The sequence below is a fragment of the Callospermophilus lateralis genome, chromosome 20, assembly GCF_048772815.1.
Source record: "Callospermophilus lateralis isolate mCalLat2 chromosome 20, mCalLat2.hap1, whole genome shotgun sequence".
Taxonomy (NCBI): Eukaryota; Metazoa; Chordata; class Mammalia; order Rodentia; family Sciuridae; genus Callospermophilus; species Callospermophilus lateralis.
Genome location: NC_135324.1, coordinates 3,760,022 through 3,787,955, shown reverse-complemented (window position 1 = coordinate 3,787,955; position 27,934 = coordinate 3,760,022). Strand labels below are relative to the sequence as shown.

The following is a 27,934-nucleotide window of genomic DNA, read 5'->3' as shown; positions in this document are numbered from 1 at the left end:
CCCGCTTGTCCGCGCCCAGCCAGGGCTGCCAAGCGGGACTACAAATCCCAGGCTGCCCCGCGGCGGCGCGCGGCCCGCCGGGAGGCGCCTCCCGTGATTCCGTGCGGGCGTGGAGACCCGCGAGGAGAAAAGCGGCGCGAGCTACTCCGGGCCCGCCGGCTGCCGGCTCGCGTCTCCTCGCGGGCTCCCCCGTGTCTCCGCCGCCATGCCTATGAAGGGCCGCTTCCCCATCCGCCGCACCCTGCAGTACCTGGCCCAGGGCACCGTGGTGTTCAAGGACTCGGTGAAGGTCATGACGGTGAACTACAACACGCACGGGGAGCTGGGCGAGGGCGCCAGGTCAGTGTCCGGCGGACCGCGACCCGTTCCCGTGCCAGCGCGCTGCCCGCGTCACCCACCGAACAGTCTGAGCGCCGCGGGGCCGCCCGCAGTCGTGACCGGAGGCGTGGGGCAAGGCCCGCCCTTGTCTCCTTCCTCCCGCGTGGTGTGACAAGGCCACCCTGAGGAGGCCGCCGGACCCCTTGGCCCCCATGCGGCTGGAGAGCTGGGGAGGGGCAGCCCAGGGACGCCTGACGTGGCTCGGGTCCCAGCTCTTCCACCTGTGGCGTTGGGCGAGCTGCTCCAGCTAGGTGTCCCCGATAGGGACGGTCACTCCGCCCCTGGGGGAGCCGTCAGAGAGAGAGCCGTTGACATCTAGCTAGCCCTTGTTAAAGGCACTCAGGCATCACGTCGCCTGATTTTTAAGGGCACCCGAGGGGTGGGGAGGCCCCCCTGGGGGCTGGCCCAAGGTGCCGCAGCTGCCCAGGAGGGCGTGGTGGGCGGCGCGTGGGGCCGGGGGCGTGGCGAGTGGGGCTGGGGGCGTGGCGAGTGGGGCCGGGGGCGTGGCGAGTGGGGCCGGGGGAGTGGCAGCCCTGGCCACTGGCGGGCCCGTCACCATGCAGTGGAGGAGTTACGCAGCTGTCCCCGCTTAAGGGAAATGCGGGGTCGTCTGCCTGGAGTGGGAACTGGGGCGTGGCACTTGGCGAGTGAAAAGCTCGAACTGACTCCTGCGCGTCTCTGCGCTCTTGAGGCGTCAGCACGAATGTGTTGAGTGACCCTGGAATGTGGGGACTTCAGCAGGGTCGGAGCAAATAGCCGGGCAGAGGGGGAGTCTGGGAGGGAGCACAGTGGGAGGAAGCTCCTTGTGGAGCGAGTGTCCCATGGGAAGGGCTTGGACGGCAGGGTTGATGGAAAGAGCCAGAAGCCTCCTCGTAGCCATTGCTCTAAGCAGGTGAGGCCCAGAGCTCGGGGCCTGCTTATATGGGATCAGCGGGGTGAGGGCTTCCAGAGGACTTGGGCTTGGGGAGAATGGGCGCCCACACAGTCCTTCAAAACCCACTGACTGGCCCCGCGTCGCCTGCCAGCCTTTGCTCATTCAGGGGCCCTCCGTATTTTTTTTTTTTTCCTTCCCTTTTCTTTTTGGTCCCAGGAATTGAACCCAGGGGCGCTTAAGCACTGAGCCACATCCCCAGCCCTTTTTATTTTTTATTTTGGGACAGGGTCACCCTGAGTTGCTTTGGGCCTTGTTAAGTTGCAGAGGCTGGCTTTGAACTCGCGACCCTCCTGCCTCAGCCTCCACAGTCACTGAGATAACGGGCGTGTGCCATTGTGCCTACTGGCCCTCGGGATTTCTTTTGCCCCAAGACCTTCCTCCATTCCAGGTGCCAGTAGCCAGTACTGTGGCCTCAGGCTAGCCAAAGCCATGGGTGTCCACTGGGTAGTGGGAGTGGCCTGAGTATAGGAGGACTCACCTCTGACAGTGGAGGTCCAGAGCAGTCACAGCCACAGCCTTGAGTGTCCCAGCTGTGTGGCCCCAGGCACTTAGCACCTCAGTTTCCTTAGTTGCCAAAACCCACCTCCCAGGGTTGTCCTGAGTGTGGGGGAGTAAGATGCCCAACCAAGTGTCAGGCCAGCACATGGGGTGCCAACTGGAATTTCCATCATCTGCCCTTAACTCTGTCCTTACTTAGCAAGAACTGCCCTGGGGGGTGGAAGGACCCCCAAAACCTTCTGGGAGCCGTGTGGCGTTTTCGTCTCAGCAGTTTCAGGCCTTTTCCTGGTTCATCTGCACGAGGTTCTGTGGTGTTGGGAATCACTCTGCTGTGGGGTGTGACCAGCGGGGACCCGGTGAGCCCACAGGTGGGAGTGGGGAGTCTGCAGGGCCTCTGTTCCACCCCTGGAGTTAGCCACTTTCAACTCTTAATTTCAAGTTCACCTCCATGTAAGCAAACAGCAAACCCAGAGAGGCCCCTCTTGGCTTTTGAGCGGTAGGCCACCCGGGAGAGGAGGCCTGGCTCTGTCCTCCTGCTGCTCCCCACCCGCCCCTGCGGCTTACCCAGCCCTGCAGGGCCTTCCTGGATTCAGAGCACTGTTCCTCCTGGGAAGCTGCTTGACTTCCTAAGCTCTGTGTGCAGCTGAGTGCTATGATCCACTTTTCCTTTTTGTTTTAGAAAATCCCTTTGTTTTCCCTGTAGCTAACTGACATTGTTTTAATTCAGCTGAGGATTCTGTCCTAATGGGGATGTGTCCTCAGAAGGTGGCATAGTCAGGCTTTCTATTCTTTCAGTTGTGAGAACATCTTAGAGGCTTCAGCCTGGACTGGTGGTGTGGCTTCGCCGTCTCCTTGGCATGATCACGAGGCACAGAGGGGCCGCCCTCTCTGGGCTGGGCAGCTAGCAGGTTGTGAAGTGCAAAACCCCAGGTTGGGGGAGGGGACGGGGTGGCAGTGGAAGCCTGAGGACCCAGAGGGCTGCTGACAGGGACCTGCTGCTGAACCAGGGGAAAGAAAGTGCCAGTCTATCACTAGCACTTTCCATCAGTGGAACCCACCTTGTGGCCAGCAGTGTGGCAGAGGTGGTGAGGTCAGCTCTGGGGCAGGAAGGTCTGGACACGTGGCTGTGTGCTGCTGCTTTTTCTTGTGCTGCTGTGGATGGGACCTGCCAGAGTTGATTTCCTCAGTCCTCTCCCCGTGGGCATTGAACTTGTTCTGTCCCTGGGCTGTCAAAGTGTGAAAGCAGAGGTGGATTGCTGGAGTTAAGATCTGTGCTTTCAAAAAAAGTGAAGGCAATTTACATTTATGTCTCTACATATTTCTTTCTCTCAGTATTGAGGATTGAACCCCAGGGGTGCTCTACCCCTGAGCTACACCCCCAATCCTCTTGGAGACAGGGTCTTCTAATTGTCCAGGCTGGCGTTAAACGTGCTTGTGGCACCATACCTCGCCCCAATTTATATTCTTTTGTTGTTTTTGTTCTGGTACAGGGCATTGAATCCCGGGGTGCTTCACCACTGAGCCACATCCCCAGCCCTTTTTTTATTTTGAGACAAGGTCTTGCTAAGTTGCTTAGGGCCTCACTAAGTTGTTGAGGCTGGCCTCCAACTTGTGATCCTCCTGCCTCAGCCTCCCAAGCCACTGGGATCACAGGTGTGGGTCACCACACCCATTCCAGTTTATATTCTTCATGAAATGTTTCCTTTTTTCTGTAACTGTTTTTAAAAAAAGTTAATCATCAAAGATGAAAAGGAATCTTTTTAATTTACATGAGTTGAGTGGGAACGTTCTAGAACATAGGATGATGGGCCATTTCCCTTTCTTTTCCTCTGCGCTGCCCAGCAGTGGCCCTTGCCTGTCAGTATTATTAACCATGTGTACGATTCTGTCTCAAGGGAACGACCTTTGGTTTATGTTTTGTGAACATATTTATTCTGATCTGACAAATGCTGACTGTTGGTCAACTGTGCTGTGCTTCTGATGCGGTTGTGGGGATCTGTCTTGGGAACATTCTGGCTCAAGGTCTTCCTCCACACCTGCACTGTAGAGTATTCCTTTATTTCAAAGTTGGGGCCTGACCTAGACACACTGCACACCCAGGGGTCCCGCTGGACGGACTTCACCCACCGCACACTGTGCCGGCATCAGACCGAGGTGGGGACCTGTTGAGGTTCTATTTTTCCTTTTAAATCTTTGGTCAGTTTTTGGGGAGTGTCTCACAGGTGGGCTTCAGATTTCTTTCCCCTGAGTGAATAACCGGGAGTCCCAGCACTGGGGGGGCACATGGTGGGGGGTCCTTTCCAGCTACAGTTCTGCCTTTTGCGGGGTTAGTGTCAAGGAATCCAAGGCAAGCTCTGGACACTCCCGAGAGCAGTCTATGTGTGTTCCACATTTTATGGTCAAACCCCTGTGACATTGGGTGGTGTCTTCTATTTGCAGGAAATTCGTGTTTTTCAACATTCCTCAGATCCAGTACAAGAACCCCTGGGTGCAGATCATGATGTTCAAGAACATGACCCCCACGCCCTTCCTGCGCTTCTACCTGGGTGAGTGTCTGGCCCTGGCTGGGCCCTGGGGGCTGTCTGGGCGGCATCTGAAAGACGCTTCTTCCCACCGCAGCAGTTGGGGTCTGAGAAAGCACTTCCCTCGTGTCTCCTGCCAGGGCCCTCAGTGGCCTCTGATCTGGACATGTGTCCCCCCCCCCCCCCCCCCCCGCCCCCACCTCCAGTGATCTCCTGCTCACGGGCTGGTTTTTGCAGAATCTCTTGTTGCCTGGTGCGGAAAGGCCTCGCCCTGTGTCAGGACCCCTTTCCACCCCCCCCCCTTTCCTTGTTTAACCAAATAAAACTTTCAAGGGGCTGGAGATGTCGCTGTGGTGAGACCCTGGGCTCCGTTCCCCATACTGCAAGAAAAATAATAAAGGGAGAAGTGGCTGACACTTCTCCCTTCCTGAGCCCTGGTGCCCCTCTCTTAGAAAATCCCTGTGCCCTGCGTCTGCTCCCTGGGGACCGTTTCTCTGCTGACCAGGCCCAGGTGATATTCGGTCAGTTAACTCAGGGCAGCTTCCTGCCCAGGAGGTGTGAGCCGCCTGGGAAACAGAAAGTCTGAAATAATTAGTAAGAAATAGAGAGCGCTCCAGAAATCAGATATAAAGAGGGCTCCCCAGCGGCCTCCAGCCTGGTGGGAGCTGGACCAGCAGCCCAAAGAGGGCCGCGACTCTGTTGAAGGGGGAGCACATGAAAGGCAGGACAGGGTGGGAGGAGCCTGGGTACATTGGGGTCCTTGTGGCAGGCGTCTTGAAGTTAGCGGCTGATTGGCGTTTTGGCTAGCCACAACCGTGTCCCAGAGGACACAGACCAGGGTGTTCTCAAAGCAGGGGGTTGCTGCTGGGAGGTCCCCACCCCTCGTGGCTTCAGCGGCGCTCAGTTCCCCACAGTTCACGGATGGCTCCCGAACTTCGGCCAGCGCAGGCAGGTCAGGGAGCAGAGGGCTGGCCCCAGTGACCCCTCGTCTTCTGGACCCTGCGCGGCAGCTCTCCCGTTTCTTCCGCAGTGAAGGCAGAACAGCCGCCTTACAGGGCTGGTGGCTCCAGGGACCCGCAGGTGGGGCGAACGAACCTGCCCGTCCCTCCTGCCTCTGCTAGGGCCCGCGCCCCCTGGGGAGACCCGTCCAGCTCAGGCTCTCTGCCCTGGGGAGGCGCTCCAAGCAGGAAGCGGCAGAACAGATGAGAAACCCAGTGAGAGAACATGCTAGAACATCAGTGCTCTGACAGAATGAACCTGGAGCCGGGGCCCAGGGTGCAGAGAGGGTGATGGTGGCACCCGTGTGTTTGCACGAGTGTCTGGGGGCTGCGCTGGGCCCAGCCCAGGGGTCCTGGTGTTTTGTGAGGCCTCTTTCTCCCACCGCCTTCTTGATATTCGTCGTCCTTATCGTGAATCAGCAATTGATAATTGCAGCTGCAGGTGGAACCTGGGGCCTTGTATGAGCCGAGCCGCCTCTAATGGGCTTTTGTTTAGAGACAGGGTCTCACTATGATGCCCAGGTTGGCCTCCAATTCCTTGGCTCCAGCGATCCTCCTGCCTTGGCCTCCTGAGGAGCTGGGACCACAGGCACAGCCTTTGTTCCTGGCTTCTGTTTATTTTCATGGCGGAGTGACACACCACAGTGGTTTACCCATTTCCCGACTGAGGGTGCTGGGGCTTTTGCTAGGTGCTAAGACATCGGGGTGAGACTTATTGGAGAGAAGACCTTGAAAGATAAAGGTCTGCAGGAGGCAGGGCAGGGGAATGGCTGGATCTCTCTCTGGGACAGGAGGTCTGGGGAGGGGGAGCTGCAGATGACAACACAGCTGAGAGGGTCAGCCCCAGGCCTGACCCAGCTCTGCTGGGCAGAACGTCCCTGAGAGCGTGGGCTCAACCTGGGGTGCAGCAGACCCCAGAGGCACAGTGTCGGGGCTGCCGGCTGGCTCGTACTTGGGAGCTCTTCTGAGGGGAAAGCTAAGCAGGTCTCCCTGTAGCACAGCCCCACAGGCTGAGTGGGCTGAAAAGAAAGGAGTTTACTTCTTACAGTTGTGGGGGTTTTGTGGTTGTTGTTACCATTGTTGTTTTCCTTAATTGTATAGGGATTGAACCCGGGGTTCACTGAGCCACATCCCCAGCCCTTTTTATTAAACACAGGGCCTCGCTGAGTTGCTTAGGGCTTCCCTAAGTTGCTGAGGTTGGCTTTGAACTCATGATCCTCCTGCCTCGGCCTCCTGGGATTAGACATTTCCACCTTGCTGGGCTTGTTTCTTACAGTTCCAGAGGCTGGGAATGCCAGAGTGCAGGGCCACATCTGGTGAGGACTCTTCCTGAGTCTAGACCAGCAGAGGGCGTCACAGGGTGAGAGCAAGTGTGAGGCTGGGTCTCTCCATCTGATAAAGCCACTGATGCCTGCGTGGAAGCCCCGCCTCCTGGCCTCGTCTAACCTTAACCCTCCCAGAGGCCCCCCCTCCAAGTACCACCAACATATCAATTTGGGAATTGAGTTTCCAACACATGGCCTTTGGTGGGACACATTAAAACCATGGCACATCTGCTGGGTGTGGTGGTGCACACCTGTAATCCTGGGACCAGGAGGCTGAGGCAAGAGGATCACAAGTTAGAGGCCAGCCTCAGCAACTTGGTGGAACCCATCAAAAAGGTAAAGAGCCCCTAAACTCAACCCCCAGTACCGCAAAACAGCAGCAGAAACTTCTGCACACCTGCAGAGTCCCGCGTGCTGTGAGAGACGGCGTGTCCCAGGTTGTTCTGAGGGATTGGGGCATGGGCATCTTTACAGAATAAAGCACTATGTAATATGCTATATATCATATAGTCTTAATAATAATAAAACGTTATTCTGTTGGGGGAGGGGGGGGTCATTATTCTTTAAGACTTAAATTTCAGCCATTCCAGGGGCTGGGATGCAGCGCAGTGTGCTTAGCATGCCCAAGGTCCTGGGTTCAGTCCCTGTCAGTTAAAAAAAAAAAAAAAAGGCCTCCAGTGGTGTGTGTCTCATTGCAGGTTTCTGGGTTCTGATGTCTGTCTGTTTTTAGCTCCTTGGGGTTCTGCATAGTCACTGGTACTCCAACAGCTCAAAGGTACACGGAAACCGACTTCAGTTGGTGACCCTTCCCTCCCAGCCCCCTCCTCTCCGTTCTCCTCCTCTATTCTGTAGGCTCCTGAGATGCTAGGATCATAGGCTTGCGCCACTGCACCCAGCCTATCCTAGTTTTTTGAGGATTCTTGGTCATTGCCATTCTGACTGGAGTGAGATGAAATCTCAGTGTAGTTTTGATTTGCATTTCTGTAATTGTATTTATTCTGTGAAGTGTCTGTTCAGTTCCTTAGCCCATTTGCTGATTGGATTATTTGGGGTTTTTTTTGTTTTTTGGTGTTAAGTTTTTTGAGTTCTTTAAGTCCTTTATAAGTCGGTGCTCTGAGGTACATGTGGTAAAGATTTTGTCTCCTTCTGTGGGCGCTCTCTTCACATTATTGTTTCCTTTGCTGAGAAGAAGCTTTTTAGTTTAAACCTATGCCATTTATTGATTTTTTAAAAAATTTTACTTCTTGCGCTTTAGGAGTCTTATTAAGGAAGTCAGTTCCTGAGCTGACCTGGTGAAGAATTGGGCCTGCTGTTTCTTATGCTAGGCGCAGGGTCTCTGTTCTGGTGCCTAAATCTTTGATCTGCTTTGAGTTAAGTTTTGTGCATGGTGAGAGAGAGGGGTTTAATTTCAGTTTACTCCATAATGGATTTCCAGTTTTCCCAGCACCATTTGTTAAAGAGGCTAGCTTTGCTCCAATTCTTTGTCTCTCTGTCTTCTATTCTGTACCATTTTGTCTGTTTTGGTGCCAGTACCACACCATTTTTGTTGTTATAGCTCCCTAAAGTCTGGTATAGTGATGCCTTTTGCTAAGGATTGCTTTAGCTATTCTGGGTCTCTTATTTTTCTAAATGAATATCATGATTGCTTTTGTCCATTTCTATGAAGAATGTCTTTGGGTTTTAATAGGAATTGCATTAAATCTGTATAATGCTTTTGGTATTATGGCCATTTTGACAGTGTTAATTCTGCCTATCCAGGAGCATGAGAGATCATTTTATCTTCTAAGGTCTTCTTCAATTTCATTCTTTGGTGTTTTGTAGTTTTCATTGTAGAGGTCTTTCCCCTCTTGTCAGATTGATTTCCCAATTATTTTATTTTTTTGAGGCTATTGTGAATGGGATAGTTTTCCTAATTTCTTTCAGTGGATTCATCACTGATGAATAGGAATGCATTTGATTTATGGGTGTTTTGTTTTTTTTTTAAAGAGAGAGTGGAGAGAGAGAGAGAGAGAGAGTGAGAATTTTTTTAATATTTATTTTTTAGTTTTTCGGCAGGCACAACATCTTTGTTTGTATGTGGTGCTGAGGATCGAACCCGGGTTGCATGCATGCCAGGCAAGCGCGCTACCACTTGAGCCACATCCCCAGCCCAATGGGTGTTAGTTTTATATCCTACTTTGCTGAATTCACTTATTAGTTCTAGGAGTTTTCTGCTGGAATTTTTGGGTCTTCTAAATATAGAATCATGTCATCAGTAAATAATGATAGTTTGAGTTCTTCTTTTCCTATTTGTATCCCTTTAATTTCTTTCTTCTGTCTAATTGCTCTGGCTCCATTCTCAAGGACAGTGTTGAGTGAAAGTGGTGAAAGAGGCCATCTTTGCTCTAGTTTTTAGAGGGAATCCTTTCAATTTTTCTGCATTAGAACGAGGCTGGCCTTGGGTTTAGCATAGACAGCTTTTACAGTGTTGAGGTATGTTCCTAGTGTGCCTAGTTTCTCTAGTGTTCTGAACAGGAAATGTGCTGTATTTTGTCAAATGTCTTTTCTGCATCTATTGAGATGATCATATGATTCTTGTCTCTAAGTCTGTTCATTTGATGAATCACATTTACTGATTTCCGTATGTTGAACCAACCTTGTGTCCCTGGGATGAACCCCACTGGATCGTGGTGCACTATCTTTTTACTGTAGTTTTGTATGCAATTTGCCAGAATTTTATTGATAATGTTTGCCTCTATGTTCATCAGGATTATTGGTCTGAAGTTCTGTTTTCTTGGTGTGTCTTTTTCTGGTTTTGGTATCAGATGCTAGCTTCAAAGAATGAATTTGGAAGGGTTCCCTCCTTTTTTATTTCATGGAATAATTTGAGGAGTATTGGTGTTAGTTCTTAATTGAAGGTCTTGTAGAACTTTGCTGAGAATCCATCTGGCCCTGGGCTTTTCTCAGTTGGTAGGCTTTTGATGATATTTTCTATTTCATTGCTTGAAATTGATATTTAAATTGTGTATATCCTCCTGATTCAGTTTTGGCGGGTTGAATGTTTCTAGAAATTTGTCAATGTCTTTGAGATTTTCTATTTCATTGGAATACAAGTTTCAAAATAGTTTCTTCTGATTATCTTCTGTATTTCAGTACTGTCTGTTGTGCTATTTCCTTTTTCATCATGAATTCTAGTAATTTGAGTTTTTGTGTTCATTTGTGACTAATAGTTTATTAATTTTTATTTTTCAAAAAACCAACTTTTGTGTCAGTTTTTTGGATTGTTTCTTTTGTTTCAATTTCATTAATTTCAGCTCTGATTTTAATTATTTTCTATTTTCTACTTTTGGTATTGATTTGTTCTTTTTCTAGGGCTTTGAGATGTAATGTTAGGTTATTTATTTGTGGACTTTTGAGTAATGAATGAGCCCAATGAAGTGAACTCTTCAGTGAGTTGCCTTCATAGTGTCCCAGAGATTTTGATATCTCATTTACCTCTAAGTATTTTTTTATTTGATCCCTGATTTCTTCTGCTAGCCGTTAGTCATTCAATAGTGTATTATTTAATGAAAGAACGATCAAGGCTTGCTGTCGGAGAAAATGCCCATTTATTGAGAAATGGCTGTATTTATAGAACCAGGGGTGGTTTGACAGTTATGACAGTTTAATGGTTGAAGGGTTTGACAGTTGGCATAGGGTGCTTTTTGATTGGTGGGTAAGGATGAGGTGAGCCAGCAGGGCTAGTCTGATTGGTGGGTAAGGATGAGGTGAGCCAGCAGGGCTAGTCTGATTGGTGGGTAAGGATCATGTGAGCCAGCAGAGCTCACCATTGGATGGCTTTCTCAGGGGATGGGGAAGTTAGTCTTTGGAGCTGGGGTGACTCCCAACATTCCCCCCTCTTTCTTATTAACTGAGAGTGGGCATAGACTCATTCTAGCTGCTTCCTGCTGAGATGGGGCGGTGTGGGAGAATCAGAGAGGAGGGAAGTAAGGAGCCCCCACAGGAGGGCGGAGAGGGCTGGTATAACTTCAGGAACCAGATCAGTGGAGGTTCCTTGCCACAGCAGATCCATGATGACTTCAGTCCATTCGGCATTGGTCTCCACTGGAGGTATCATCAGTAGCTAGGAGTGGCAATTCCTGAGGAGAAGCTGGTAAAAGCTTGATTAGAAATTTTTTACCCACCTGAGTCTGAATGAACTTTATGATAGGGGGAAGGAACAGGCACAGGGAGTATTTATAGCCCAATCTAATGGGGTCTCTGGGTCTGCAAGGTGCACAAGGGGGGTTAAGTGCTCAGCCTTGAGCGGGGGTTGGGTGTTTGGGCTTGAAGCAAACGGGTGATAAAGAAGCAGACAGAGGGTTTGAGTGGCCAGGTCACCCTGCAGCTAACTTTGTTTGGCATGCCCTGCAGACCAGCCTGTCCTGCACCTAACGCCCTCAACTCCACTCTTCATTCCTAGTCCAATCCAGCTCCCTCCCCTCTCTATTGAGGCTGCTCTTCAAACTCTCTCCTACCTGGGTGTCTTTGAAACCAGCTTGCTTCTCTCTTGACCTTTCTCTGGCCCTTGGGTCCTGAAATATCACTGTTCCCGGCTTTCCCTAGTCTTGTCTCTCTTCACACCAAGAAAGCACGGGCTTTGTAATAAAGAAGGCAGCTTCTCCCACGCTCTGAACAAAGGCAGCCAAGGGAGGACCGTAGCCCATTGTTACCAGATTTCCCTTTGAGGGCAGTCGGCTCTCTCCAGGTTTTATGTGAAACACCTCAACCTTAAATACTGGTACTTCAGATTCTTAGGAAACTGGGAGGGCGAACAAAACACACATGTTCCTCCTTAGGCCCAGAAGGCGACTGGTAAAGTGCTCCCTTATGATAAAGGTAGTTCACACTTATTCAGAGGTCATCATGCTCCGGACACCTAAGTGGTTCACGGTTAATCTTCAGAAGGACAACACACAACGGTCCCACTACTGGCCAGATCCAAGCAAGTAGGGGGTCTGTAAGGAGGAGTAGGGGTCTGGCTGGAGGGGCCCTTAGGGTCACTTGCTTTCTATCTGCAGACACAGGGTGAAGAGAGGACCCAAGAGGGGCCAGAAATGAGGGGGAGCACTAGGTATTGGGCTAAGAACAGGGACACTGGAGAGGCGGAGCTTGAGGGCATCTGGTGGGGAGGGATGCGCAATAAAGCCAAGGGGGCACCTTTACCCAGTCCAGGCTTAACTCCATGGTGAGCTTGCTGAGGGTCTCTTTAAGGGACTGATTGGTCCTTTCAACCTTTCCAGAAGCCTGGGGGCAGTAAGGGCAATGGAAATGCCAAGGGAGTGATAGCGTGAGCCAGTCCCTGAGTTACCTGCGAGGGGAATTCTGGGCCATTGTCTGATTGGATAGAAGTGGGCATCCCGAAACGGGGGATTATGTGAGTCAGCTACCGCAGAGGCCTGCTTGTTAGAAGTGGGAAAGGCTTGTTTTTCACTCGGGGCATGTTGGCGAAGTCAGTCTGCAGCTGGGGGTATGACCGTGGGCCTGATGAGAAGGGAAAGGTTTAGGTTTTAGTGGAGTATTGGTATTGGTTCTCTGGCAGATCTGACGAGCGGGAGTGATCTGTTGTAGGAGGGTCTTATCGCATGGGGAAAGCGTGAAAAAGGAGTGAAGGAAAGTGGTAAGACTCTGTGTACTAGAATGGAATAGAGAGTGAAGAAACTGGAAGAGTTGTTGGGGATCTTTGGGCCGATCCCCAGTGCTAACGAAGAATAGCGGAGAGGAGGTAAAGCTCTGTAGGGCGGCTGATGAAGCCGCTTGATCGGCCTTGAAATTCCTCATAGTATTAAGAGAGGAGTCGGTTTGGTGGGCCTTGCAATGGATTATTCCCAGTTGGGAAGGCAGCCTAGTAGGCCAGAAATAAGTGTGGAATTAATGACTGCCATCCCTCTGGTGGTTAATAGCCCCCTTTCTTTCCAGATGGCTGCGTGGGAGATCAGGCTATGGAAGACCTGTTATATAGGGAGAGGGTTTCCCCCCTGCTAGCTCGCATGCCCCTGTGGCAGCTCTGATGGTGAGAGGGAAACGACAGCATACCCCCCACTTTAACCCCTTTATACATAAAGGAGCCACCATCTGAGAACCAGATGAGGTCCGAAGAGGGCTGGGGTCCCTCAGAAATGATGGTAGGGCAGGGTAGAATCCTACCTCCAGGCATTTGTGGACGGGATCTTGTGAGGGAGAAGATGGGAGGAGGAAGGCAGGTTTAATGGAGAGCCAGACTGAAAAGACATGGAGGGATTTTCAAGGAATGAGACAAGGAGGACAGAACCCTGGAAGGAGGAAGTGACTGCAGCCCCTTGTAAGTGAGGAAATCCTCCAGGTGGTGAGGAGATGAGATGGCTAGCGCGGAGCCAAAGGTAAGCTTGTGTGCTTCTTTCTGGAGGTCATGGGCTGCTGCTCGGGCTCTGAAGCATGGGGGCCAGCCCCTGACGGTGGGGTTGGATAGGTAGGCCACTGGTGCAAGTGTGGGGCCATATTCCTGACCCAGAACGCCCATGTACATAGAGGGTGAAGGGTCAGGAGAGGCCAGGGAGATGCAGGGCGGGTGCCTGGAGGAGGGCCTTTTTAAGGATTATAAAGGGCTTCCCTGCTGCTGAGGGTAGGGGTTCATCTTGGGGGCCCTTGGCCAGATTATATCTTTGGTGTAGGTGTAGACGCAATAAGCTGTTTTCTGTCTACTGTAATGGCCTTTTCCCCTTGAGAGAGAGAGAACCCTAGATATGTGACCTCTTTACATTGCTATTTGGGCCTTTTGTGGAGAGGCCCGATATCTCTTTAAGGCCAAGAAATTAAGTAGGAGAACTGTGTCATCTGTTGAGCGCCCTTTGGACGGGCTAGAAGAACTTGTGAGGTTTGCAAGAGGTGCAGAGAGCAGGATTGGATCGGAGCAAGGAGAAAGCCTGGACATAAGCCATCTTTACCCATTTTTACACTCACAGTAATTGTAGAGATCCCTTAGAATGGAGGGATCCAGGGACCCAAAAAGGGGCCATCTGCTTTGGTTGTCTAAGGGATAAGTGGGCCAGGCCTGGGTGCTATATGTGATCCAAGAGGCATTGTAGGGGAGAGTCGACCGGCAGAGAAGACACATTACCCATGTAAGGAGGAGGGAAGAAGATGCAGAGAAGGAGGAAACTGATTTATTGGCAAAAGGGTGTCCCCGCTAGAGCCAAAAAATCAGGAGTGCCCTAGTGGCCGGTTCGAGCTGCAGAGATTGGTCATCACCGAATCCTGACAGTCGAAGCTCTCGTCCTGGACGGAGCCGGAGCCGTGGGAGACCTTGGCCAAGGCTTTTCGGGACCATACCTGGAGAGGCTGGATACTCTCAGGGCCGGAAAGAGGGGAGAGGCAGGGCAAGAGAGAGGAAGGGGAGGGTAATTGTCTCTCTAGCGGCCGAGTCTTAAAGGTGAGAGGATTAGGACTTTCGAATCTGCCCAAGGAAGGAGTCCCTGAGGGCCACCGTAGCCTTAAAGTCTGTGGTGGGGTGCTTTCCTCCCCGCAGATGGGCAAAGAGATTTGCTGGACGATAATCAACATATTACAAGAGGTGGATTCGGGGCACTGGGGGTAAAATGATTGGAGGTCGGAGGCCAAGGTTTGTCCAAAGAGGGGTGGACTATCTCCAGATCCCTGAGGAAGGACAGTCCAGGTTAGTTATTGAGAATGTCTGGTGGTGGGATCTGACCAGGTAAAGGCAAAAAGGTCTTGTGATTCGGGGGCAAGGGGAATGGCTAAGAAAGCATCCTTTAAATCTGTGACTGAGAAGTGGGTGGCAGTGGGGGACCTGAGACAGCAGGGTGTATGGGTTGGGAATCAAAGGATGTATGGGCCTAACGGAGGTGTTGATGAGTCGTAGGTCCTGAGCTAAGCGATAGGACCCATTGGGCTTTTTTACCGCTAGTATGGGAGTATTGTAAGGGGAATGAGCAGGACGGAGGTACCCCTTGCTAAGAAGGTCCTGACTAATAGGTTGTAGGCCTAGGAACGTCTGAGAGGTTGGGAAGTTGTCTCTGGAACAGAGTAATAGGGGAGTCTTTCTTGGATAGATGGTCTTTTCTCCTACCCCGACAATAGGAGAGGTGGACGGCACTGTTTGCCCCCAGAATTCTGTCAGGACTGAGAAGGTAGCCCTGGTGTCAAGGAGAAAGTCAACCTTGCGTCCATCCACCTGAGTCCGCACCCTGGGTTCCTGTCTATTGATCCTTACCGCTGGGGGCCCAAGTCGCCGTCAATCGATTGCCATGCCCAGGATGTTGGAGGGTTCCCTGGCCATAGGCCTCCCATGGGATCTAGGCCAGTCAGAGTCCCAATGACCTTGTTGTTGACATTTAGGGCATGGGGTAAGTTGTTGACATTTAGGGCATGGGGTAAGCGGAGTGCGTGGTGCGGGGCATGCCCTGGCCCAATGTCCCTTCTTGCCACACTTGAAGCAGGCGCCTGGTGGTGGGGGGGTTGGTGATGGGTGGTGACCCAAGGAAGCACCCTGCAGTGCCTGGGTGAGCTTCTGAAATTTCTCAGTCTCGGGGATGGCAGGGCCTTGTTCGAGCTTTTTTAGTTTTGCCCGGATGTCGGGTAGCTCTGCGAGAGGAAATATGTCATAAGGATATGACGGCCATCTGGGGCAGCAAGTGGCCCCAGAGGGTGATTGGGATTAACTCAGTGAGTTTCACCCACATGGGCTCCGGCAGGTTCCCAGACTCTGGTACCTTCCTCAAGAAGGCGAGTATTAGCCATGACATATACATATCATGGTGAGTGAGGCTGTGAGCCTGGAGGACCCATTGAAACTCTCGGGACCTAGTTTGGGGGGGACCAAAGTTGTCGGCCGAGTCGGGGAGCACCCGAGGGGCTGGACAGAGCCGACGGGGGCGGTCGGTAGGGAGGGGGTTCATCTGCCAGATAGGTCGGGGTGAGAACAAAGAAGAGAAAAGGCCTCAACATAGAGGATCTCCTTCCACTTTTTCGAGCACTCCAGGAGTTAAACAGATCTCTGAGAACTGCGGGGTCTAGGGATCCTCCTGGGGGCCATTGACTTTGATTGACTAATTGATGGTAGGGCCAATCTTGTGTGCAGAATTTAATAAGGGGGAGTCTGCAGGGAGGGAAGAAGAGGCCCCCATAGGTCAGGAGAGGGACAGGGTGGTTGAGGGAGGGGAGAGGGAGGAGTGCCTGTTCTTCCACCCCTCAGGACCTCCCGCTCATGAACCAGGCTCCAGAGAGTCCACCGTGACCATGAGGGTCGTGGTGGGGTGCGTTCTCTCAGATTGGGCGTCAGAGGTTTGCTGGACGATCACGGTCAAAGCCCCTGCGTAGCCCATCTGAAGTTGGAAACCCGATAGGGCCTACTGAAGAGCCCGTGTTGTGTGAGCAGCAGTGCTCCAAAGAGGACAGCAAGCCTTGAGAGGGGGCCCTCGAGCAGCGAGGCATTCCCCCTTCTGGGTTTCAGCACCAATGAAAGAACGATCAAGGCTTGCTGTCGGAGAAATGCCCGTTTATTGAGAAAGAGCTCTGCTTATTTATAGAGCCAGGGGTGGTTTGACAGTTATGACAGTTTAATGGTTGAATGGTTTGACAGTTGGCTGGGGTGCTTTCTGATTGGTGGGTAAGGATCATGTGAGCCAGCAGGGCTAGTCTGATTGGTGGGTAAGGATCATGTGAGCCAGCAGGGCTAGTCTGATTGGTGGGTAAGGATCATGTGAGCCAGCAGGGCTCACCATTGGACGGCTCTTCTCAGGTGGGGAAGTTAGTCTTTGGAGCCTGGGCGACTCCTAACAAGCAGTGTCTGTTGTGATATTTTCTTTTTCATCATGAATTTTAGTAATTTGAGTTTTCTCTTTCTGATCATTAGTGTGACTAAGAGTTTATCAATTTTATTTTTCAAAGAACCAACTTTTTGTTGTGTCAGTGTTTTGGATTGTTTGTTTCGATTTCATTAATTTCAGCTCTGATTTTAATTTTTTTCTGTCTTCTACTACTTATGGTATTGATTTTCCCCCCTAGGGCTTTCAGATGTAAAGTTAGGTTATTTATTTGTGGACTTTCTATTCTTGTAATGAATGAGCCCAATGAAGTGAACTCTTCAGTGAGTTGCCTTCATAGTGTCCCAGAGATTTGATATTTTTTCATTTGATCCCTCATTTCTTCTGCTATCCATTGGTCATTCAGTTGTGTATTATTTGGTCTCCAGGTATTAGAGTAGCTTCTATTTTTTATTTTATCATTGATTTCTAATTTTATTCCATTATGATCTGATAAAATGCAGGATATTATCTGTATTTTTTTGGTATTTGCTAAGTTGCTTAGTGCCATAGATATGGTCTATCTTAGAGAAGGATCCATGTGCTGCTGAGAAGAAAGTGTATTTGCTTATTGATGGATGAAATATTCTCTATATGTCTGTTGAGTCTAAATTATTGATTGATTATTCACTTCTGTGGTTTCTTTGTTTAGTTTTTGTTTGGAGGATCTGTCCATTGGTGAGAGGTGTGTTAAAGTCACCCAGTGTTACTGTGTTGTGGTCTGTTTGGTTCTTGAAATTGAGAAGGGCTTGTTGGATGTATGTAGATGGCTGCATTGTTTGGGGGCATAAATATTTACAATTGTTAGGTCTTGTTGATGTATAATTTCCTTAGGCAGTGTGCAATGTCCTTCTTTGTCCCTTCTGATTAACTTTGGCTTGAAGTCCACTTTATGTGATATGAGGATACAAACCCCTGCTTGTTTATGGGATCGTTTGAGTGATGTTTTTCCCATCCTTTCCCCTTCAATCTAGGAGTGTCTCTTCCCTCGAAGTGAGTCTCTTGGAGACAGCATATTGTTGGGCCTTGTTTTTTAATCCAATGTGAGAGTCCATGTCTTTTGATTGATGAGTTTAGGCCATTTACATTTGGGTTATTATTGAGCTCTGATTTATATTCCTACTCATTTTGGTTTATTTTTGTTTTTTTAATCTGAATTAGGTTCTCCTTTCATTGACTGTTCCTTTAGTGTAGTTTCTCCCTTTGCTGGTTTTCACTTTTTTTTCTTCATTTCATTTTCATGAAATATTTTATTGAGGATGTTCTGTAGTGCAGGCTCTAGTTGTGAGTTCTTTTAACCTTTGTTTACCATGGAAGATTTTTATTCCATCTTCAGAACTTAAGCTTAATTTTGCTGAACGTATTCTTAGTTGGCATCCATTTTCTTTCAGAGCTTGGACATATTATTCCAAGACCTCCTAGTCTTGAGGGTCTGGGTTGAGAAATCAGCTGAGATCCCCCTAAACATAATCTGGTATTTTTTTTCTCACAGCCCTTAAAATTCTCTCCTTACTCTGTATGTTAGGCATTTTTATTAAGATGTACCTTGATGTGGGTCTGCTGCAGTTTTGTACATTTAGGATTCCATGAGCCTCTAATATTTAACTTTCCATTTCATTCTTCAGGTTTGGGTATCTTTCGTGTATTATTTCATTGAAAAGATTGTGCATTCCTTTCATTTGTAGGTCTGTACCTTCAAGTATTTTGATAAATTCTAAGTTTAGTCTTTTCATGTTATCCCATAATTCTTGGATGTTCTATTCATGGTTTCTTAACATCTTTGCATGGTCAACTTTATTTCCAAGATTATATATTTTGTCTTCATTGCTTTGTTGATTCCTTCATTTCTAGGATTTCTGCTTGATTTTTTTTTTTTTTTTTTTTTTTTTTTAAGAATCTCTATCTTTTTATTGAAATGACCTTTCGCCTCCTGAATTTTAGCTCTGATTTCACTGCTTACATCATCCTTTACGTCCTGGGTCAGTTCACCTAGGTACATGCTAAACTCCTTCTGTCATTTAGTCTCCTGTGGGTGTCAGTGGATTCTGTTATGGGGGCATCTTGGTTTCTTGGGGGCAGTTTGTCCCCTTGTGTTCTCAGGTGGTTGTGTGTCTACCTGTTTAGTGTGGACCTGAGGCAGCACAGTTTCTATACCGTGTTCCTGAAGATTCCAGTGTCTTGTCTTTGAGGGAGGGATCATGACAGCAGCCATTGCAAACAATATGCCAAACTGCTTAAACCAACTAGCTCCTCTAAGACGTCTGTGGTATGTCACAGTAAACAGGAATGATGTGGTCAGTTGTTGTCCACGACATGAACAGTAGGTTTGCAAAGGGTTTACAGTTTCAAATGGTGGAGGAGGGAGGAGAGAGTGGTGTAGGATGTGATGCTTATGAGGAAGGAGGAGAGACAGAGAGAGTAAAACATCCTAGGAAGAGTGAACGGGGGATTGATAAAGGTTGGCTGTTGGTAGGAGTAGAGAGAGATTCCAGGGAAACAGGTAAGTGAGAGAAGAAATTTATGTATAATGAAAGATTTTTAAATAAATAGAAAAAAGTGAAAATGAAACAACACACAACTGATTCTTGAAAAATACTTGGTTTCAAAAAAGGTAAAAATTTGAGAGGAAAAAAAGAAAAAAAAAATCTTGATGAGAAGTTGACTGTTTCTGTTGGGGTTCAGAAGTTTCTCAGCTTCCCTTCTGGGCAGCGGGTTGTCTGGGTGTGGAGCTTGCTCCCCCCTCAGGGTGGGTGGGGTGGCCGTGAGAGGGTTGGTCCTGGAGGTGGAGCTCCGGAGGCGGGGTGCAGGCTCGGGGTGCTCCAGGCTCCTCCCTGGCCCGCTGGTCTGCAGATGGGAAGGCGGTTCAGCGGCGGGGCCCAGCAATCGTGGTCCACGGTGGAAGACCGCACCCATGGCTCTCATTAGGGTTCCACTCATATGGTGGAGGAGCTTGTTCTTGGCCCAGTATGTCGCCTTTGCACCCCACAATTCCTGGTCTCTGATTCAGAGACGGGTCCCTCCCACTCCTACCCTTTCCAATCGCCCGTCTCAGGGCTGGAATGGGGGGAGCAGCCAGGTGGGTCCCCCTCCAGTGTCTCCCTGGGTAACCTCCTCCGTGCTGGTCATCATCACACGCTCTGTCACGCGGCGTGGTGTGTCCAGCGTGGTCCGCCAGAGGCGCAGCTGCAAGGTGGTTCACTCTGCTGCCTTCGCGCTGCCCCGGAGACACCCCCCCACACACCCACACAGTGCAGCACAGCCCAGCTGAGCCGGGGCCGTGGCTGATCTCCAGAGGCTCCTGGGGACGGGCTTCCTTTCTCTCCTTTGTCAGACGGAGGAGCCTGGTGTGTGCCTCCAGCCGTGCGGGGCTGGGGCGCTTGGCCTCTTATTTACTAGAAGCTCTCCTGCGTGTCCAGTGTCAAATTCCACTACAGTCCCTGATGCCTGCGCAGTCGCCCCCTTGCTGAGGAGCTGTCTGCTGGCCTCGGTGGAGCCAGCAGGAGGCCCAGTTCCCCCTCCGCTCTCTGGAGGTGGGTCTTGGCGTGGAGCCCCACGGCCTTAGCTCTGCTCTCCTGCAGTCGTAGGGTGACACCCCGTCTTCAGTGCACCGCAGCGGTCGTCTGGGACAGCCGCTGGTCCATGGGTGACGAACTTGTGTCCTGCTGCCTTGCTAGATTCATTCTAGGCGCTAGAGTCCTCTGGGGGGCTCTGGGTCCTGTAGATGAGGATGCGCCCCCGGCAAACAGGTGGCTGCGCTTCTTTTCCAGTTTCTATCCCCTTTGGCCCCCTTTTCCCCTCGGGTTGCCGGCGGAGTCCCGGAGCCCCAGCCTTTAGTGTGCCCTTGGCCCTGGGTCTGTTATAAATGGCCTTTACAGCATCCAGGTGACTTCCTTCAGTCCCCAGCTTCTTTCTGACATGAATGGCTGTGGGATTTTATCAAAGGCCTTTGCTGCGTCTATTGACCGGATCGTGTGATCTTCTTTTTCTGAATTTTAAGTGATGGGTCCCATTTATTGGTTTGCATATGTTGAACCGCCCTTGCGTCCCTGGAATGAAGCCCCCTTGAACGGGGTATTGTCTTCTTGATGTGTTTCTTTTATTTATTTTTTAAATAGCATGTTTTAGTTGTAGGTGGACACAATACCTTTATTTTATTTTTATGTGGTGCTGAGGCTCAAACCCAGTGCCCCGCACTTGCTAGGCAAGCACTGTGCCGCTGAGCCCCAGCCCAGCGCCTCTTGATGTGTTTTTTTTTTTTTTGAGAGAGAATTTTTTAACATTTTTTTTTTTTGTTTGTTTGTTTTCAGTGGACACAACATCTTTATTTTTATGTGGTGCTGAAGGTTGAACCTAGTGCCCCGCGCATGCCAGGCAAGCTGGTCCACTACTTGAGCCACATCCCCAGCCCTTGATGTGGTTTTCATATGGGGGTTGTAATAGTTTTCTTTAGGAGTTTTGCCTCTATGTCATGAGGGCTGTTGGTCTGTAGTTTTCTTGATGCCTCTTGGGATCAGGGTTATACTAGCTTCATAAAAAGTATTTGCAAGTGTTCCCTCTCCTTAGTTTCATGGAATAATTTGAGAAGAACTGGGGTGTGTTCTTCTGTAAAGGTCTGGTGGTAGTGCTCAGCCGAGAATCCTTGAGGCCCAGGGCCTTTCTTTTTTGGAAAGATTTTAATTGCTGTTTCAACAGATATTGGTCTGTTTAGGATTTCTGTATCTTCCTGGTTCAATTTTGGCAAGTTGTACATGTCTAAAAGTCTGTCCATGTATTCCAGATTTTCTAGTTTACTGGAGTACAAGTTCTCAAAATGGAGCTGACAGTACTCTGGGTTTCAGAGAGATCTGTGGTGGTATCTTCTTTTTCATCTCCAATCTTATTGATTTCTTTCTTCTCACTCTTTTGTTGCGGGTGGCAGGTACCAGGGATTGAACTCAGGGTCACTTGACCACTGAGCCCCATCCTCAGCCCTATTTTGTGTTTTATTTAGAGATAGAGTTTCCCTGAGCTGCTCAGCACCTTGCTGTTGCTGAGGCTGACTGTGAACTCGCGATCCTCCTGCCTCAGCCTCCTGAGGTGCTGGGATGACAGGCGGGCATCATCGTCCCTACTTCACTCTTTCTGTTGGTGAGTTTGAGTAAGGGTTCTCAATTTTATTTCCTTTCAAAGAACCAACTTTTCATTATGTTGATTCTCTGTGTTTTTTTTCTTCTCAATTTTGTTATCTAGGCTTGATCTCAATTATTTCCTGTCTCCTGCTGGTTTGGAGGTTTGTTCCTTTTCTAAGGCCTTGAGGTGGAACAGAAGCTTATTTATTGGGATCTCACTCATTTTTTAATGTAGGCACCAGTGCTACAAGGGTGTTTTGAAATCCCCCAGTATCACTGTTGGGGCCTCTTAGAACTGCTTTCATACTGTGACACTTTGATACGTTGTGTCTTTGTTCTCATTTTTTTAAACATTTTTTCCTTTTAGATGGACACAATATCTTCATTTTTATTTATCTATTTGTTTAATGTGGTGCTGAGGATCCAACCCAGGGCCTCCTGTGTGTGTGAGGCGACTGCTCTACCACTGAGCTAAAACCCAGCCCCTTGTTCTTCTTAAGAATTTTTTCATTTCTAGTAATTTCTTGATTTGTTTTCATTTCTTACCACTACTATGATCTATTCTTCATGTAAGAGAATATTTTTCAATTTCCATGAGTTTACATGGTTTCTCTCATTTTTCTTGCTGATTATTTCCAGTTTCATTCCATTGTGATCTGATAGGATACATGGGATTGTATGAGTGTATTTATTTTATTTATTTTGCTAAGGTTTGCTTCTTGGCCTTGAATATGATGTATTTTGGAAAAGTTCCATGCAGAGCTGAGAAGAGGTCAGTTCAGCTCTTCTGGGGTGGCACATTTGTAGAAGCCCATTTGATTTACAGTGTTGGGTAGATCTCTGTGGAGTTTTTTGTTTCTCTGTCTTGATGACTTGTCTGTGGGTGATACGGGTGTTTTGAAATCCCCCAGTATTACTCTGGGGGCCTATGTGGAATTTAATGTCATGGCGTTTGTTTTTCCAAGTTGTAGATGGATGCAGCATCTTTATTTTGTTTGTTTGTTTATCTTTCATGTTGTGCTGAGGATCCAACCCAGGGCCTCCCACATGAGGCGAGCACTATGGCCCTAGTCCATGGATTGTTCCTTCCGTGCCATTTTGTGTGTGTGGACATTGTGGCTCACGTGTCTCCTGTGGCCGTATCTTCTTGTTGGATTGTTCCCTTTCCTAGGCTGCAGTGCCGGATGTGGGAATAGCCACTCCTGCTTGTTTTCTTGGGCCATACGCCTGGAGTAGTCTTTGGCCCCTTCTTCCTTCATCCTGTGGGTCTCTCCTAAACAGCACATAGCTGCATTTTGTTTTTTGATCCATTCTGCTGATCTGAGTCTTAATTGAGGACTCGAGGCCATTAACATCCAGCACATGGCTGTGTGTGTGTGGTTCCTGCCGTTTGGGGTCTTGCTGTGTCCCGTCCTGTCTGGACTCTCACTTAGTGGGCCATTGTTTGGAGTTTGGGGTTTTTGTTTTTTGTTTTTTGTTTCTCTGTGAAGTTTGTTTCTGTTTGTTCTTTGCAGTGCTGGTTTGGTGCTCATGAATTCTTTGTTTATTCTTATTGTGGAATGTTCTTATTTTCCCCTCTAATTTGAAACTGAGCTCTGCTGGGTTTAGTGACCTTGGCTTACGGCTGTGTTCTTTTGGGGTTTGGAATATCTCGCCCCAGGCCTCCTTGATTGTAGACTCTCAGCAGACAAATCAGAAGTGACCTTACTGGTTGCTGTCTAAATGTGACCTGTTGTCGTTCTCTCTGGCTTTTAATATTCTTTCCTTGTTTTCCATGTTAGGTGTTTTGATGGTGATGCATGTCAGCAAACTTGGTCTCTGGCTGGTCTGTTTGGGGTCCTAGCAGCCCCCTGCATGTGGACAGCCATCGTGTTCTGACACGGGGGAGTTTCCCGCAGCTCTAGGTGAAAATGTTGTTTCCTCTTTGTTCCGTATCCCCATGTTCTTCCCTCCCAGTGACTCTCAGGTTTGGTCTTTTAAAGCTGTCCCCGAGCCCTTGCCTATGATTTCCTCGTTACTGCCTTCCGTGTGTGAGGGTCGTGTAGCCTGTCTTCAGGGCCCAGGCTCCGTCTTCTGCACCGTCTGGGAGTGAGTTTGCGTGAGATTCATCTTGTCTCCCATCTCAGGGTTCTGCTTGGTCCCCCTATTTCTGTTTCTTTATTAAAATGGTCTTTTGCCTCCTGTAGTCGCTCTCTCAATTCTTTCTGTAGATCTCCTTTTAGTTTGGTAGACATTCTGAGAAGCAGTTTTTTATGATCTTCCTGTTTCTTCTTGTCCCTCACATCAGTGGGACCCCTTGTTGGGGGCTGTGGGTTTGGGGAGATTGTGCGTCTGTTTCCTCAGGGCCTGGTCTTGGCCTCAGTGGGAGTGCACTCCTCCACGTCTGTTTACACACATTCCCGGGTTGTGACTGGTGGAGTGGCCTGGGTCGAGATGCTCATAGGTGTGCTATCTGAGCCTTTGTGTCACTTCACTGTTCGTGCTGTGGCAATGGATGCCCGCAGTGTGACCTGGGGCCCTTCGTGGTTTACGTGGGGCCTGGACAGTAGTGTGGGTTTGTCTCGTCACTTGCTTGTGTGGAAGTGCAGCTGAGGACGAGTGAACCTGTGGGGGTCCAGGTGCGCTGTCCTCTGGTCTGGTGTGGCTCAGCAGCAGAGTCCGTTCCTGTGACTCTGTGGTGTCCCAGGACGGAGGGAGGAGGGAAGGAAGAGGTCCTGGCACCTCTCGCAATAGGGGTTCCCAGCGGTGGCGACAGCGGCACAGATGGCACATAGCAGTTAAGACAGAAGGTGGTGGGGAGTTGACCTTCCAGAGAGTGGAGAGAACGGGCGAGAGGCAGATGAGGAAGGGATGGAGGCACCAGTCAAGGAAGCGGGAGGAAGCTGGGGGCCTGGCTGTGAGCAGGAGAGAGGGCCAGGGCCAGGGCGAGGCGCAGAGCGTAGCGCCATGCAGAGCGCTGAGCCCGGGACCAGGTGGGGGTGTGACTTTGAAAATGTACAAATGTGGAAAGAGACATTTCCGTGGACACTGGGTCTCCCCCAGCCAGTGGGCGCGGCTGGCACCGTGGGGAGCCCACAGTCTCCGCAGGTGGTCGTGCAGTGAGAGCGGCTGGGGAGGGGTGTCCCCGCCTGTTCCTTGTTTGTCCCCAGCCGAGCAGGAAGCAGGGCCAGCTCCTGCCGGGAGGCGGGTCTGGGGTCTTCTGGACCCTTTGCCCTCTGCTGCCCAGGGACCGGCCGTCCCCCATTCCCGTTGGTCTCTAAGCCGCCAGGCTGGGGTGAGGGGCAGGGGGACCTGGCTAGGGCCGCCGTGTTCTGGGTGCCACCAAGGTCACGGGCAGGCGCTCGTGTCTGCTCTGCTCTCCCTGCACCTGGCAGCCCTAGTCCTGCCTGGTCCCCGGGAAGCGTGGGCCTGTCTTGTGCAGGGGTGTCGCAGGGCTCTGCATGGGCCGCCCGGGGCTCCAACAGGATGGGCTCTCTGTCACGGCCCAGCAGGGTGGCAGCGGCTTTCCTGGCCTGGGGGCGCCAGGTGCGTGGGTGCCAACGGTCCCCTGAGCCTCGCAGCGCAGCCTCCTCAGACTGACGCCCTGGCAGCCTGTCCCCGGTGCTGAGCAAGGTTTTGCGCCTGTGAGCCTCTGTCCAGGGCGGAGTTGTAGGAGGTCCCCCTTTGACCCACCTCCAGGGAAGCTGCGCTCCCACTCTGGATCCCGGCTCCGGCGCCTCGCCCCACTGTCCTTGGGTCCTTTTTTTCCCCTGGGTTCCGGTCCTGGGGTTGACCCAAGGACATTCTGCTGGTGAGCCACATCCCCAGATCTGTTTTGAGTCTCACTGAGTTGCTTGGGGCCTCCTCCCTGTAATCCTCCTGCCTCAGCCTCCCGGCTACTGGGATCACGGTGTGCGCCACCGCGCTCAGCCGCACCTGGCAAAGAATCTGTTTGAATCTTTTGTTAATTTAAGGTGAAAAGTTGGGACAATTTTTTTCTTCTGAATTCTTTACATGTGGTGTCCTTTGCTGTAGTTACAATCTGGATGGGCTGTCCCCCTGGGCGCCTGTTACTGTGGCCATGGAGCTGGGGGAGCTGGTGGCCTCTGGTCCCAGGTGAGGGCCACTGTGCCTGGCATCCCCTGCTTGTCTTTGCTCTCTGGCTTCCTCACGTGAGAACACAAGGCCTCCACCCTCTGGGGGAGGGAGGCCCGCTTCGGTGGTCACTAGGGTCCCTCTAATGGCTGAATCCAGCTGTCCCATCCACGTGGCACCCTGTCTTAGAGCCGTCTGTTGGTGGACACCTGGAGGCTCATAGTTTAGCTCTTGTTGTGGCTGGAAACCTTTGCTTAGGCAGGGCTGTGGTTTGCTCCTATGTTCTCTTCTAGAAGGTTCCTTCTCCGCGCAGCATTGGGGGGGCAGGCGCTCTGCCCCTGAGAGTTCATGCGCGTGTCCCCTCTCGGGTCTCCGATGACCGCGTTCACCCTCCTATACCGGCGGGCCCTGTCGCCCTGTCGGGCCCCCTGACGCAGGTCGTGCGGGGCCCACCTCCGCCCAGGCGGCTGCTCCGCACATGAGCAGGCAGTTCCCGGACTCGGTCCGTCCCCCCCTCCAGCCTGTCGTCAGGCCGACCCCGCGTGAACCACTGCAGTGACTCCAGTTGGGGTGCAGCTGAAGTGGGAAAGCGGGCTCCTTCCCCCGTTTTCTGTTTCAAGGTGGTGGCTGCTTTTTGGTTTCTACAGAAACACTTGCTTGGGTTTGGGCAGGGACGGCACTGGGGCCGCGGATCAGTGACACTGTGTCTCCTGTCGCCTAACAAAGTAGTTCCTTACCAAAAGGCGGGGTGGGCGCCCCGGGGCTCAACGCTGGTACTAAAGAGGGAGTTTGGGGACGGAGCTCGGTGTGTAGAGCCCCCAGTTCCGTCCTTAGGGGTGTGAGTGTGTGTGTGCATGCGTGTAGGCCCCACCCACTCCAGGGAGACCTGGGCCATGGCCCCTGCAGCCCGTCTGTCTGCGCGGCGCGGAGTCTTGCCTGGAAGGCGCGGTGCTCGGCCCCCACCTGAAGGCGGCTCGGATCCCGGGAGCACGGGGAGCGCCAGGCGGCCTCACGGGTTCTGTAAACACGTGTGTCCATGTGACAAGCGTCCCTGCCCCTGCAGCAGATGGAGTCGCAACTTCTGGGGCTGTGCGCCTGAGCTGAGCCTCCGTCCCGGGCCTCTCTTTCCAGACTCCGGGGAGCAGGTCCTGGTGGACGTGGAGACCAAGACCAACAAGGAGATCGTGGAGCACGTCAGGAAGATCCTGGGGAAGAGCGAGTGAGTGGCTGCCACGGACGGGGGCGGAGCTGAGCGGGGGATGCTCACTGCTGGCCTGTCCGGGTCAAGAGGGGTGGCGACAGGCCCCTGGAGAGCAGCCGGAAGGCCCCGTGTGAAGCCGTGAAGCCCGGCTTGGAGCCAGGGGACGTCCAGCTCCAGGGGTCGGGGCCGTGTCTCTGCAACCCCGGGGCTTCCCGGGTCCCCGCTTGGGCCCCAGGAAGGGCTGACCCCAGGATGCACGCTGCTCTTGGGGACAGCAGGGGGTTGTCTTTCCAGTGCCTTGCCCTCGTGCACGGGGTGGGTAGGGGGCTCCTGAGGACCTGGGCTGCGCTTCACCTCGGCGCTCCTGCAGGGAGACCCTCCAGAGGGAGCAGCAGGAGAGGCAGCAGCTGTCGCACCCGGCCAACTTCGGGCCCCGGAAGTACTGCCTGCGGGAGTGCATGTGCCAGGTGGAGGGCCAGGTGCCCTGCCCGGGCCTGGTGGCCCTGCCCAAGGAGATGACCGGCAAGTACAGAGCCGCCCTGAGGGCCAGCGCCAAGGACTGAGCCGCCAACGCGCACCAAGCGGTGGTGAGACGGGGTGACCCCAGGATTGTGCTCGGAGGTCGCCTTTGGACTGAGGCTGAGGTGCTGTGTGGATGTCCCTGTCCCTTGCTCAATAAAAGGCCTGGTGGCCCCAGCAGCAGTGTGCCTCTGGTCCTGCCGCAGGGAAGGGGCTCTGGGCAGGGAGGGTAGAGGCTGTTGTCACCATGTTGTCCTGGGACACTCTGCCCCAGTGCTGTGGGTCGTTTGTAGACCTGCTCTTGGGGAGGTGACAGCCACCATGGCTGAGCCTGTGGCTTTTCCACTCCTGGGAGGGCGGGCCTTTCAAACCAAACATGTGGCCCTTGCGTGGCATGGAGGGTGGGGTCTGGCCTGGGCGGAGCTGCAGCAGCCCACTGTGGTGCAGGCCCGTGTCACTCGGGTCCCTGGCCACAGAGCCCTGGCGGCTCAGCCAGGAGGGGGTTGTGGGGGTCAGGCTGGCACCTTCCTTTCCTACAGCCCCCCAGGTCCTTCCTGGG

General features: G+C 51.5%; 1 protein-coding gene across 1 annotated transcript; it reads left to right on the top strand.

Annotated features, from left to right (window-relative positions):
* Positions 1-83: 83 nt before the first annotated feature.
* On the top strand, positions 84-27,552 carry Mrps25 (mitochondrial ribosomal protein S25). Its single transcript, XM_077106250.1, has 4 exons — positions 84-339; positions 4,250-4,356; positions 26,787-26,874; positions 27,227-27,552. Exons 1-4 carry the CDS (start codon positions 206-208, stop codon positions 27,417-27,419), a joined length of 522 nt encoding a protein of 173 aa, XP_076962365.1. The 5' UTR covers positions 84-205; the 3' UTR covers positions 27,420-27,552.
* Positions 27,553-27,934: the final 382 nt, after the last annotated feature.